The following is a 15,142-nucleotide window of genomic DNA, read 5'->3' on the forward strand; positions in this document are numbered from 1 at the left end:
AAGCCTGTTATTCTGTGATTTACCCTCCTGCGCCTGACTCCTTCATCACAGTTGTTTAGGAGGATTGCTAGCAACAGTGGATCATATTAACGTATTACAAGTTGTACAATAATTTGAGACACGTAGCCTATTTGAATCATTATGGAAAGCAGACCATACATAGCAGTTTAAACCTGGAGCCTGACGCACGGTTCATGGTGACTGGACCATTGTCATCACAGTCCGTGGATTTATTGGACTACCGTTCAACTCCTATTGTACACCTTTCTCACCTTCCAATATTTAATGGGTTGAACTATTGTATGATTTATAAATACTTTCCTAAACCTAAATAATCTATAAAATCAGAGTATTTTTAAATCTACCAATTGGTGACGAATGTGTGTATTTAGATGGCTTTCTTCGATTGATCCCTATTCTGAACCCATTCTCTTGATACATATTATAGTGAGTCTGTCGAGAAAATTTGAATTAAAGGTACACCTTATTCAAAGTGATGGCTTTAGATAAAAGTACTGAAAACCCTATTGAATGAAAACTCCATGAGAAAATATGTTGGCCAGCAAGTGGGAGGGTTTTCAGTGGTTGAATTACATTTATTGAGTGTGCGCAAGGGAGCCACACCTGCAAAGCCCATTACGCACCTGCATAAAGTAAGTCTGAATTCCAACTACTGAGAAGTGTGTAAATCAAAACACGTAAAAAATGAATAGATTTACTTAGTCTGAATCGGGCCCTTGGTGTGCACTTGAAGGTAGTCTGGACATACTGGGAATGAACCTGATATCCAGCATCAACATTTTATCAGCATACACATTCCTCTCCCAGCAGTTTATGTTCCTCTGTAACCAAGGCAACACTAATGGATTTAGCGCTCTCTAGCAGCCTTTATCTGTATACTGGCAAAGTAAAACAGTTCCTCCTCCTTTCCTGATTCTCACTAGATGGCAATGGCTGCTGCAAAGTCTTATGATTAAGTAAATTAGCTATTTGGTCTTGAATGAGGGTTAGGGTTAGGCTTTGGTTAGGGGGAAGGTTAAGGTTAGGGTAAAGATGTTGTGATGATTACATATTGTATTAGATTTAGGGCTGGCACAATTATCATATATAAATTATGGACAATAACCGCAAACAACAAAATAAGAATCATAATAGTCTTAATACATTTATTTTAGGAGGGGGGCATTGAACTTAATTTTCAAATAGATGTAGTTAGCAGTATTTTTTTTTCTTCTCAATAGCATGTTTTTATTTTTTTCTCAATAGCATGTTTTTTTTTACACCATGGGTGGGTAATGTTGGTAATCATTTTGCAAGCAGAACAGCATGGTTGGGAGGGGAAGCTTCATTTCCAAAAGTTCCCAGCGGTCAAAACTATTTGTTTTTGAGAGAGGGGTGTGTCAACAAAGCTATGTTGTATTCATTAAGTATGTCATAGCTACTTTTTTAAGATGCACTATGATGCATTACAAGCTCAAAAAAAAAATCTTCAAACATTACAATTATGAGCATTACAATTAATCTATACAAAAATCTATAATCGTCACAGCCCTAATTAGAGTCCCTCCACCCAGGCTCCAATCACCCTGTTGAGTGCAACATTCCTGTTCATGTCATCCAGGAGGATTTCATTGGTTCCATGTGGGATAATCTTAGGAGTGCCCTTGGAGCAGTGGCCTTTCCTCCCACCAGGGGACTCAGGGTTCTCATTGAATACTCTGTTAGGGGGCGGGAAGTTAAAGCGTGTATTAACCACCCCTGTTGTTGTTTTTTGTGAACAGGACCTGCAGTCCACTGCAGCCTGGAACCCCCTGCGGAAATTCTCATTGAAGAAGCCATAGATGATGGGGTTAATCCCGCTGTTAAAGAAGGCCAGCCAGTGGGCCACAGGGAACAGGTAGCTGCTGAGGAAGTCAATCTGCTGCGTGTCCAGATCCCTGTAGTCAGTCAGCAGCATCAGCGTCCACAGAGGTAGCCATGACACCATGAAGAGCACCGCCACCATGATCAGCATGTTGATCACTTTAACCCTGCGTTGGGAGTGGGCCCTCCGCACCTCTGCCAGGCTCACCTGCCTCAGGTTGACTGAGAGCTTGGCAACGATGCAGCCATACATGATGCTGATGACACCCAGGGGGGCCAGGTACACATGCACGAAGATGACCATGGTGTAGACCCGACGCATCTCGGGTCGGGGCCAGTTCTCGAAGCAGACGAAGACAGGGTAGGTCTGTTTGTCCTGGACCAGGTAGGTGTCCTCCAGGTGAATGATGGTCAGGGTGGCGGCCGAGGGGCAGATGACAGCAAACGCCAGCACCCAGATGAAGAGGATAGTGAGGAGAGCAGTCACAGGCCTCATTCGATGTCTAAAGGGGTACACAATACCTGTGAACCTGAGAGAAGAGGGATATAGGGAAGGAGAGAGAGAGAGAGAGAGAGAGAGAGAGAGAGAGAGAGAGAGAGAGAGAGAGAGAGAGAGAGAGAGAGACAGAGAGAGAGAGACAGAGAGAGAGAGAGAGAGAGAGAGAGAGAGAGAGAGAGAGAGAGAGAGAGAGAGAGAGAGAGAGAGAGACAGAGAGACAGAGAGACAGAGAGTAGGGAGGAAGAGAGGCCGAGAGCCACAGAGAGAAATGTTTGGTTTGACAATTACAGCAATGAAGTTGGCAAGAGCACAAACAGATATGGGACCAGGATAGTGTGGTGGTGGATTACCTGTCAACAGCTATGGCCACCAGAGTGAAGACTGATGCTGACACTGACATCCCCTGGACCAGGTTGCTCATGGTGCATGTAATCTGGCCAAATGGCCATCCTGGAAAGAAAGACTGTATTACACACAAGCAGTAGCCCGGTTGCTACACCAAATATTTTAATCTTAATGAATCTTAATTTGTTTCGATTGACATTGGATTTTAAGACTGTAGATGTGTGGATATAAATTGTTTGAAGGGAGCAAACAGTGTGAAAGGGTGGGAAAATGCATAAATGTAATAGATACCCACTGGGCACAAGCTGGTCGAATCAACGTTGTTTCAATGTAATTTGTCAACGTATTGTGACATGGAATCAACATGGAAAATACATTGGATTTGAAAAAAGTCAAAACTCTTGTTTTGAAAATGAAAATTCAACCACAGGATTATGTCATCATTGTAACCAATTTTCAACATAGACAAACTGTGTATAAAATATGTTGAATTGGTACCTTTGAAACAATGTCAGATCTTCAACGTTACATCCACTACCTCCTACTGGAGAGTTGATCTACAACTATTCATTTGTTATCCCATCCAGGGTTTTAACCATGCCCAACCCTGTTTAGCTTTTATTTTTGTCACTGACTACTACCAATATATAACTAAATATATTCACTGTTGCTATCAAAGTAATTCCAAAGGGTAGGTTTAACAGAGCAAATGAAATGTAACCATATTTCTTTATAAGTCATATATCATCAATTATACTATTTAGGCCTATATACCATTTGCAAAGTCATAAACAGCTATTGTCTCAATTCAACCCAGGGTTAAACTAAAAATAGACAATACATATGCTTCGTTTCCACAAGGAGCCCAATTCTGATATTTTTTTCATTCATTGGTCTTTTGACCAATCAGATCAGCCTTGATTGGTCAAAAGACCAATTAGTTGAAAAATATCAGAATTGGGCTGCCTGTGTAAATGCAGCCTTATAGGCCTAGAGTTTCAAGCTTTGGTTGATTTAAAATGTAATCTTCAAATGAATCATTAATATTTGATTTGAATTGATTGTAAATGCACATTAAATAAAGTTGATTTGATTGAGTCCTATTCTTTAACTTTGATTATTGGTTGAGATGGAGAAGTGAATCCAACATATCAATTATTAATTCGTAGACAAATTGGAATTAAAACCAGACTAAGTCAGTGGCACTAAAGATACATCTCCTTCAAATGTTGATATTTGGTTGCGTTGACAATCACACACAATTCAATTACACTTTTGCAATACAGTAAATACCCTATTAACTTGTCACAAGTTAACTAATGATATGTTGGATTAATGTCTCCAACTAAACCAAAAATCTAAGTTAAAGAATAGGATTAAGCCAGTGGCTCAGATGAAACTATCCAAGCATTAGATAGGCTGTCCTTTAAATGTTGATATTGGACCAATTTGTAAACCAAACACAATTCAATAATACTTTTGTAATACAGTAGCCTAAAGTTAAGGCTGTTACAAACTAATGTAACAGTATTTATTCAACCTTAAAATGAGTAACACATCCATGGCCACATTTTGAGGTTAGCCTACTGTAAATGTCTTCTTATGTAGGCCTAATTACAGAAAGCGTGTGCATGTTCAAGATAACATGCAAAGATAGCAGGTCTTTGGAGATCTAAATAATAATAAATAATATGCCATTTAGCAGACGCTTTTATCCAAAGCGACTTACAGTCATGCGTGCATACATTTTTTTTTTGTGTATGGGTGGTCCCGGGGATCGAACCCACTACCTTAGCGTTACAAGCGCCGTGCTCTACCAGCTGAGCTACAGAGGACCACACACAATTGCTATAATAATCTGCACAGAATCTTGAACAGCATTGATCACTTGCAATGTACTTTTAATGTAATCTCAACTGCAATCCAGGGCCCGGTTTCCGAAAAGCATTTTAAGCCTACATTCATGGGTAGAACCTTCGTAGTCGCATCGTTAAATCTCTGAGCGGTTTCCCAAAACCAGACCCGACCCGGTGCCAGAACGAATCATTTGGACGGCATGTTATTTCCATAGGCTGGCCCGTTTTTTCACGGGGCCTCCTATGTGTGCGCAGGCTGGCCCACCTGTTGTTGACTGTTTTGCATATTATTTTGGCATTCATTCGGGTCACATATCAGTTTGCAAACAATGTAAAAACAAATATATTGAGCGAATAAAGCCGAATACAAAACATGATCTCTTTCTTGCTTTCTTGAGTAAGGCAGCTCCAAAATACAGATGTTTCAGCCTAGCTCAGTGCTTTCTGTGGTGGAGGGGCAGCCAGCGGAACATACAGAGCATAGGCGTTGGTAATCTTCTCTAGTTGTGCTGTGATTGGCTCAGTGTTCTGTCACTCATGGGGACACTACCTCACCGCAGAATCTACAGGGAGAGCTAGGCAGTTCAAGCCCCCTTGGGTGCTGCCATAGATTTACATTAGAAGTGCCCATCCAAGAAGGCTCAAGGTCATTGGTCACAGATAAAATGACCTCAAATCATGTTATATCTACCTAGCTTTGATTGGACTGATCAGGTCAACATCATACTTTCAAAATCTTAGCTAGCAAGCTAGACAAGTTAAGGCCTCAACATCTATCTGAATTTCTGTCTGTGTCCATTTTGAAAGTGCTGAATGAATAGGTCTACCTCGTCACAGCTCGTTTGCTTGCACTTGCTTATACTTAGAGCTAAGTGTTAATGATATAAGAATAAACATTATGAATTTACTGAACATAAATGTAATAATGTTTGTGTGAGGTTCAAATGTCAAAACTCATTTTGGCGTTCATTATTATTGAAGGAGAATGCGGTTCTTATCGACTTACACAAATCCACAAGGAGTCAGTAGTAACCACATTTGTTTAAGCAAGTCAGCCATATCAGCTGTTGTTTAAAAAAAGGCAGTAAATCAGGCTGAATGAACTGTTTCGCTGCCAGACAAGGCTCCGCTGATAGCCAGGTGTAGCGGTGGTAAGGATTCACTCCATGGTGCTGAAAGGAAAGCTCTGCTGTTGGGACAGCTTTATGTAGGCTCTCACAGTATGGGCACCGTTTGTCACCGTTATAGTGCAATTCGTGTATTGTTTAGTGTTGTGTAGTGGCTTTGCTGGCATAACATTTTTGTGAGTTTGCCCCACCAAGATGTACATGCTAAAATTGCCACTGAATGGGCATAGGCAGCTCAAAGACCGTAGGCAGCTCATGAGTTTCAAGTTTGGGGAAGCTTACAATTTATTCTACAATTTCTACCGATCTGTGTGCCAGTTATGAATATTTATATATGCACATTTTCGTGGAACAGTTTCATTTGAATAATAACGTTTTTGTTTCTCAAAATCATTGTTTGTTAACTTAATTTTAACTTTAAATGGTAAAAATCTAAAAGTTAAAATTAAACTATGGACAGAGCACTAGCCTCTGCCATATGGACACATTGATACACTGTGACCCATTGGCGGCTAAAGAAATGAGAGCATAGAACTCAGAGATGCAACAGTAGGCCTATAACTTCCATCGTCAACTAAGTAACATACATTGGCCTAAAGCCGACAACTACAAACAGTAGAAAATATCCTGATGAAAATTCCGGTTCTTTCAATCACATTCATCTCTCTTCTCCGCCTGTCTGCCTCCCTTTCTATATGTCTTGACTTGAGCTATTGCTAGTGAAGTTCAACATTGTATCAAATTATAACTCCGGCCCTGCCCAAAACCATCGTTATTAATTTTGCACTTGAAAACGCTCATAATCTAACGCTTGCGTCAGACCACTCCTAGAACAACGAAGTGCGTCGTTAGATGTATTTTTTTGCAATTAAGCATCTCTTATGCACAGATCTCCGCTAAACATAGAATCAAATGGTTTGTACGTCTCTCTGTGATCGCCAATAACTTCAGAACAAAGTTGACTACAAATACAAAGTTGCCAATGTCTTTGCAATTGCGACACATAAAGCTACATATAAAAATATGCTTCAAATTAAAACCGAGATGACTGTATTAAAATATCAATACAGTAGGTTTAATACAATACAGTAGGCTATAGGCTAGGCCAATTTAAATCATATTGAAATACATTTCATGTCCAATCAATTGAGTTATTATTTTGCTACTTGTAGGCTACTGTTTGTAATTTGTCTCAATATATTTCATTATGTGTAGCCTAACGTGCCCAATGATATGCCAAATCTTTTAGTGCATTATTATAGGGTAAGTCTTAAAATAAGCCACCTCAATATTTGCAGCCATAGGTAATAATATCTTTCTAGGAGCTGATCCGTCGTCACTATTGTGGAATAATTCGAACGTTAAGGGGAGATTTGAATGGAGAACGCTGATCCAAGAGCGGCGTTGCCTTTATTTTGATCCTATCAGTATCAACATCACTTTTATACATATTCAAATAATGATTGACATATTTTCATTAAAAACTTTATTTTTATTAATTTATTCGTACAATTTCATCCTTCCACAAGTCGTTCGTTCTTTTTGTTCTGTGTCTATGGACGCGACCCAGTCGTTCAGTCTTTTTGTTCTGTATCTATAGACGCGACCCAGTCGTTCGTACTAAATGTTCCATTGCCATACTGGCTGGCAACATTATTATCCCTTGCTTGCTAGCTAGCGAACTACGGCTAATTTACAGTCAAAAAGTTCCGCCAGAATAACAGCCAGGTAGCTGCATTTGCATTTGTTTAAGCTGTTTTCTAGTGACATTTATTTGGATACATCCATAACAATGAGCTAATGAGGCGCGATTTCGCCTGGCATAGAGAATGTGCTCACTCGTCACACTGTTGTTCAGAGGAGCTAGCCAACAACACAGCTACAGTAACACAATTACTTCAAACTGTAGCTGGAAAGACTGCAAATTAGCTGCGTTTCGTTTTACCTTTTTTCAATTGACATTTTTTTTGTATATCCATAAAAATCAGCTGATTCATGATTTCGACCGGCTGAGAAACGCTGCCTGCCTTTCTGTCACGTCCCGACTCACGACACGTTCAATACTATGGGACAGCAGATCAAATTTGAATATTGAAACAATGTTGCAAATGTCGGAGAGACAGACAGCAAGGTTTATACACATCTCCGCTCTGTTGAAAACTAAATGTTAGTCTAAAAGAAATGTGAGATAATGTCTAGATGCTTTTAATAGTGGAGATCAAGTTTAGGTAGCTTAGTGGTTAAGAGCGTTGTGCCAGTAACCGAAAGGTTGCTGTTCTAATCCCCGAGCCGACTAGGTGAAAAATCTGTCGATGTGCCCTTGAGCAAACCACTTAACCCTAATTGCTCATGTAAGTCGCTCTGGATAAGAGCGTCTGCTAAATGACTTAAATGTAATAAAGTGCCTGACTAGGTTGATGAGACCGTGGATTGAGCAGTCAGATGGAACAGTGTAAATAGGCATTTTAACGTCATAGATTTAGCTGGCGGTAACTTGTGGAATAGACAACGGCTGGAATGCGGTTTTAACCAATCAGCATTCAGGATTAGACCCACCGGTTGTATAAACTTAAACAACGCATTTAGCAAACGTTTTCTCTGGATGTTACATCTTCGGCTGTTGTAGGAAAGATGCATCGTTAAAACACTTGTCTTTACCTTTTTTGCCTTTTGTGCTGTTGTCTGTGCCCAACAATGTTTGGACCATGTTTGTGCTGCTACCATGTTGTGTCGCTACTGTGCTGTGTCATGTGTTGCTGCCATGCTGTGTTGTTGTCTTAGGTCTCTCTTTATGTAGTGTTGTGATGTCTCTCTTGTCATGTTGTGTGTTTTGTCCTACATTTGTATTTTTAATCCCAGCCCCGTCTCCGTAGGAGGCCTTTTGCCTCTTGGTAGGCCGTCATTGTAAATAAGAATTTGTTCATAACTGACTTGCCTAGTTAAATAAAGGTAAATAAATAAATAAAAAAGCATGCCTAAATTCCATCACTATCGGGAAACCAGGCCCAGTGATAACACATTTAGATGACAACTAAACCAAAAATCGGACATTGTTTAAACTTTTTCATTTGGAATTTTGTTGTGCTTTTAGATGGATGAAAGCATACTGAATTCAAGAAACTTCTGGCTGTCTTTTTGAGTGGGTAAATAAAAGTTGAAATCTCATTGATCAACGTATTAACCAAATATTACACAAATTTCCACGATGAAATGATGTGGTGTGCCCAGTGGGTATGCACTAATTCATTCATATCAACAGCAAGTTCATTGAAATCCAGCGTTTTCACTCCACTCCAGACCTTCTAACACTTGGTTGACTCAACTGGTGACAGCCTCGAGCTGAAAAAGCCACAGTGAAACCTTTGAGCCCTGCACAGAAAGTTAACACTCTCGCCTCCAGAACCATATGATTCCCCTTGCCGCGGGGATCCCGCATCAATCTCTGCATGAGCCCTACGCATTTCTGCTCCCTCTACTCTGGATCGCTGGTCATGCTCCTATTCTGTCATTAAAATAATAATACAAAAAATCTATATAAGGAGTTCGGAATTCCGTTCTCCTTAAAAAAATAAGAAAGTCCAATTTGAATAAAAATACAAGTATTATTACAATATTACACTAAATGCTCAACAGGAAAACGTTCAATTAAAGCCAACTGGGACATTTGTTGGCTGGATTTAATGATGCAGACAAAACGACTGCAGGACAGTCCCTGCAACACTCACGCTACAAATTGATGCACAAGTAATAACTATAATTTTTAATGACAAGCCTGCCAATCATGAATCCAGGCAATGACAAGGAAAACTTCCCACCTGATATTAGGCTGTCAATCAAAGTCGTTGGAACGCAGAACACTCCAATGAGCAGGTCACTGATGGCCAAGTTGAGGATAAAGAGGTTGGTGACGGAGCGCATGTTGCGGTTCCGGAGGACCACCAGGGAGACCAGCACGTTCCCCCCGATGCAGAGCAGGAGAACCGCCACATAGCACAGGATATAGATGACGGACATGCCAGTGGAGTGCAGGTAATAAGGCATATAGGTGCGGTTGGCTCTGTCCATAGTGGCGCTGTCCATGGTGCTGTTCAGAGCAGTTTCATTCAGTGACGCAATCTCCATTTTCACAAGTCACCTTCCAAGTGGAATCACATCAGAAAAAGTTGTTATACCCTACATATTGCATAGAAACCTAGCAGATACAAACAGATTTTTAAAAGAAACGTAAAGAATATAAAAGAAAAACGATAAAGCCATACACACCCACATTATCTCAAAAACGCTTTAGTCATCATAACCATAATCAAGGAAAGGTTGGCATTTGGACAATCCACTCCATCGTGATTTATTGTTCTTATTTTTTACCATAACTTTATCAAATGACACGTATGTTCTTACTGAAACAATTACATGAAAACGTCTGTGAAACTGACGAAGAAAACAAATACAGTAAAAGCAGTGAGAACAAATGGTGGGTTAAATTCAAAAGATTGAGAGGGCAAAGTTGCAATTTCATAGAAATCTGCAGGATGACTATTGAGATTTTCAAAGAGGGACTTACCTTTGGAAGAGCTCCACTATAGTTATCTTGTCTGGTCTTGTCTGTGCTGGTGCGCTCTACTGCGCCTCGTAATGCCTCTAGTCCGCTTCTGGAAACACATCAGCGTCACTCATTCTCTATAACGATTAGGGATACTGTACCACATGGTAGTGCAAACAATGCATGTAGCCTATATTTGATTTATAGTAAGCCTACAGAACAATTTAAACGAAATTCGATATTATTTAGTTCCTGGAAAATGGCTTATATTTTTTGGACTTTTTTCCCACCACTATAAGACTTGCTCATTCTTTATCCTGATTGATGACAAATCAGTAAGTAAATTGGGCACTTCCAGATCTCCAAACATGTAAATTATGGTCCAAGTGTAAGTTACTGTATGATGATATAACCTGCTGACAAGTTACAAGGAGAGTCCCAACAGACTTTGAAATCAAAGTAACCTAGTAGTAGAAAGATGTGACTGGACAGTAGAGTGGATATCATAGAGGTGTATATTCACACATTCACAACACAAATACAACAGTTGGCTCTTCAAAAAGATGAACTCTGACTCTGGGTCCTTTCACAACAGGTGCATATATACTGAGATCATGTGACACTTAAATAAAGTCCACCTGTGTGCAATCTAACTAATTATGTGACTTCTGAAGGTAATTGGTTGTACCAGATCTTATTTAGGGGCTTCATAGCAAAGGGGGTGAATACACATGCACACACCACTTTTCCGTTATTAATATTTTATAATTTATTTAAACAAGTTATTTTTTAAATTTACCTTCACCAATTTGGACTATTTTGTGTATGTCCATTACATGAAATCCAAATAAAAATCCATTTAAATTACAGGTTGTATGTCACGGATTCTGTCGAGGATGCCCCTCCTCCTTGCTCAGGCAGGCTTCGGCGTTCGTCGTCACCGGAATACTAGCTGCTGCCGATCTATGTTCTATGTTTCTATGTTCTACCTGTTGTTGTCTGATTATCTCACACCTGTTTCCCATCGTGTAATTACTCCTTCCCTATTTAACCCGGTGGCTCCCATTGTGTTTTGTGCGTGTTTGTTATTTCGCTTCGTGTGTCGTTTGGTGAGTGGGTTTGCTCCTCCCTGTGTGGAGGTATTTTGTATTTGTTTCTTTACTTGTCAGTAAAGTACGTTTTCATTGAGTTACATTTACATTTACATCATTTAGCAGACGCTTTTATCCAGAGCGACTTACAAATTGGTGCATTCACCAGCCAGTGGGATAACCACTTTACAATATGTATTTATTTATTTTTTTATTTTTATTTTTTTTGGGGGGGGGGGGGGTAGAAGGATTACTTTATCCTATCCCAGGTATTCCTTAAAGAGGTTCAAGTGTCTCCGGAAGGTGGTGAGTGACTCCGCTGTCCTGGCGTCGTGAGGGAGCTTGTTCCACCATTGGGGTGCCAGAGCAGCGAACAGTTTTGACTGGGCTGAGCGGGAACTGTGCTTCCGCAGAGGTAGGGGGGCCAGCAGGCCAGAGGTGGATGAACGCAATGCCCTCGTTTGGGTGTAGGGACTGATCAGAGCCTGAAGGTACGGAGGTGCCGTTCCCCTCACAGCTCCGTAGGCAAGCACCATGGTCTTGTAGCAGATGCGAGCTTCAACTGGAAGCCAGTGGAGTGTGCGGAGGAGCGGGATGACGTGAGAGAACTTGGGAAGGTTGAACACCAGACGGGCTGCGGCATTCTGGATGAGTTGTAGGGGTTTAATGGCACAGGCAGGGAGCCCAGCCAACAGCGAGTTGCAGTAATCCAGACGGGAGATGACAAGTGCCTGGATTAGGACCTGTGCCGCTTCCTGTGTAAGGCAGGGTCGTACTATCCGAATGTTGTAGAGCATGAACCTACAGGACCGGGTCACCGCCTTGATGTTAGCGGAGAACGACAGGGTGTTGTCCAGGGTCACGCCAAGGCTCTTCGCACTCTGGGAGGAGGACACAACGGAGTTGTCAACCGTGATGGCGAGATTATGGAACGGGCAGTCCTTCCCCGGGAGGAAGAGCAGCTCCGTCTTGCCGAGGTTCAGCTTGAGGTGGTGATCCGTCATCCACACTGATATGTCTGCCAGACATGCAGAGATGCGATTCGCCACCTGGTTATCAGAAGGGGGAAAGGAGAAGATTAGTTGTGTGTCGTCTGCGTAGCAATGATAGGAGAGGCCATGTGAGGATATGACTGAGCCAAGTGACTTGGTGTATAGCGAGAATAGGAGAGGGCCTAGAACTGAGCCCTGGGGGACAGCAGTGATGAGAGCACGTGGTGCGGAGACAGATTCTCGCCACGCCACTTGGTAGGAGCGACCGGTCAGGTGGGACGCAATCCAAGAGTGAGCCGCGCCGAGGATGCCCAGCTCGGAGAGGGTGGAGAGGAGGATCTGATGGTTCACAGTATCAAAGGCAGCAGACAGGTCTAGAAGGACAAGAGCAGAGGAGAGAGAGTTAGCTTTAGCAGTGCGGAGAGCCTCCGTGACACACAGAAGAGCAGTCTCAGTTGAATGACCAGTCTTGAAACCTGACTGGTTTGGATCAAGAAGGTCATTCTGAGAGAGATAGCAAGAGAGTTGGCTAAAGACGGCACGCTCAAGAGTTTTGGAGAGAAAAGAAAGAAGGGATACTGGTCTGTAGTTGTTGACATCAGAGGGATCGAGTGTTGGTTTTTTGAGAAGGGGTGCAACTCTCGCTCTCTTGAAGATGGAAGGGACATAGCCAGCGGTCAAGGATGAGTTGATGAGCGAGGTGAGGTAAGGGAGAAAGTCACTGGAGATGGTCTGGAGAAGAGAGGAGGAGATAGGGTCAAGCGGGCAGGTTGTTGGGCGGCCGGCCGTCACAAGTCGCAAGATTTTATCTGGAGAGAGAGGGGAGAAAGAAGTCAAAGCATAGGGTAGGGCAGTGTGAGCAGGACCAGCAGTGTCATTTGACTTAACAAACGAGGATCGGATGTCGTCAACCTTCTTTTCAAAATGGTTGACAAAGTCATCCACAGAGAGGGAGGAGGGGGGAGGGGGAGGAGGATTCAGCAGGGAGGAGAACGTGGCAAAGAGCTTCCTAGGGTTAGAGGCAGATGCTTGGAATTTAGAGTGGTAGAAAGTGGCTTTAGCAGCAGAAACAGATGAATAAAATGTAGAGAGGAGGGAGTGAAAAGATGCCAGGTCCGCAGGGAGTCTAGTTTTCCTCTATTTCCGCTCGGCTGCCCGGAGCCCTGTTCTGTGAGCTCGCAATGAGTCATCAAGCCACGGAGCAGGAGGGGAGGACCGAGCCGGCCGGGAGGATAGGGGAGTTCTGTGTCCTGCGCCTGACTTCGACCCACCGCATTACACTGACACTCGTGACAGAAACACGCACCAGTATGGAGTCAGCAGGTACAGCCAGTCAGTCCAGATCGATGGAGGAACGCGTCCGACAACAGGAGAGCATGATCCAGGCTCTCGGCACCGCTATGGAGAGAGTGGTAAATACTATGGACCGATGGGAGAGAGGTGGCTTTACTACACCACCTCCAACAAATCAACCTCCCACACCACTGTCCACCCCTTCGCCACCTGGGTCCAGTGGGTTTCGGCTCTCGCTCCCGAGGGCATATGACGGTACACCAGCCGGGTGTCAGGGTTTTCTTCTCCAGGTAGAGCTCTACCTGGCAACCATTCACCCGGCACCCTCGGGATACGAGAGCGTGTCCGCCCTCATCTCCTGTCTGTCGGGGAAGGCGCTCGAGTGGGCCAACGCCGAGTGGAGAGGTATAGACGCTACCTCAGTCCGCTACAAGGATTTCACTCGCCGCTTCCGGGCGGTATTCGATCATCCACCGGAGGGGAGAGCGGCGGGCGAACGTCTGTTCCACCTAAGACAGGAGAGGAGGAGTGCGCAGGATTTTGCGCTGGAGTTCAGGACTCTGGCAGCCAGCGCAGGATGGAATGAGAGGGCCCTGATCGACCACTATCGATGCAGCCTAAGGGAGGACGTTCGTCGGGAACTGGCCTGCAGGGATACCAACTTCAACCTGGACCAACTGGTGGAGATGTCCATCAGGCTGGATAACCTGTTGGAAACCCGCGGACGTTCTGAGTAGGCATAGCACTGGTCGACCGTCTCAGGTGAGTAAGCACCCGACTCACCCAGAGCTCCCTGTTGCTCATATGTGTATTGAGGTTGTTTTCCCAGAGTTTTCTCCTCATTCCCAGCATAAGGTGCTAGTAGATTCAGGCGCAGCTGGGAATTTTATTGATCGTCAGTATTCACTTAGTTTAGGGATTCCCACTGTACGTGTTGATGTGCCCTTCCCTGTACATGCATTAGATAGTCGCCCGTTAGGGTCAGGCCTAATCAGGGAGGTCACCGCTCCACTCTTAATGAGGACGCAGGGGGGTCATGAGGAGAGGATTAGTCTCTATCTGATTGATTCTCCTGTGTATCCTGTGGTGTTGGGACTTCCCTGGTTAACCACTCATGACCCCACTATTTCATGGCAACAGAGGGCTCTCAAGGCATGGTCCAGTCAGTGCTCAGGGAGGTGTGTAGGGGTTTCCTTAGGGGTTACTATGGTGGAGAGTCCAAACCAGGTCTCCACCATGCACATTCACTCCGAGTAGGCCGATTTGGCTCTCGCCTTCAGTAAAAAGAGGGCGACTAAATTACCACCCCATCGTCCGGGGGATTGTGCGATAAATCTCCAGGTGGGTGCTGCACTTCCCCGGAGTCATGTGTATCCTCTGTCACAGGAGGAGAAGGCGGCTATGGAAACATATGTCTCCGAATCTCTGAGACAGGGATACATTCGGCCTTCCACTTCACCTGTTTCCTCTAGTTTCTTTTTCGTGAAGAAGAAGGATGGTGGGTTACGCCCGTGCATTGATTACCGTGGTCTTAAT

At 43.3% G+C, this 15,142-nt stretch overlaps 1 protein-coding gene across 1 annotated transcript; it reads right to left on the reverse strand.

The window, feature by feature from the left end:
- Positions 1 to 1,555: 1,555 nt before the first annotated feature.
- Positions 1,556 to 9,812, reverse strand: LOC311136354 (neuropeptide FF receptor 1-like; the record flags this gene model as incomplete). Its single annotated transcript, XM_084170459.1, has 3 exons — positions 1,556 to 2,393; positions 2,713 to 2,812; positions 9,506 to 9,812. The coding sequence occupies 3 exons, from the start codon at positions 9,810 to 9,812 to the stop codon at positions 1,556 to 1,558; spliced, it is 1,245 nt and encodes a 414-aa protein (XP_084026585.1).
- Between the last annotated feature and the right edge of the window lie 5,330 nt (positions 9,813 to 15,142).

Source organism: Coregonus lavaretus (assembly GCF_964263955.1).
Source record: "Coregonus lavaretus genome assembly, chromosome: 10".
NCBI lineage: Eukaryota > Metazoa > Chordata > Actinopteri > Salmoniformes > Salmonidae > Coregonus > Coregonus lavaretus.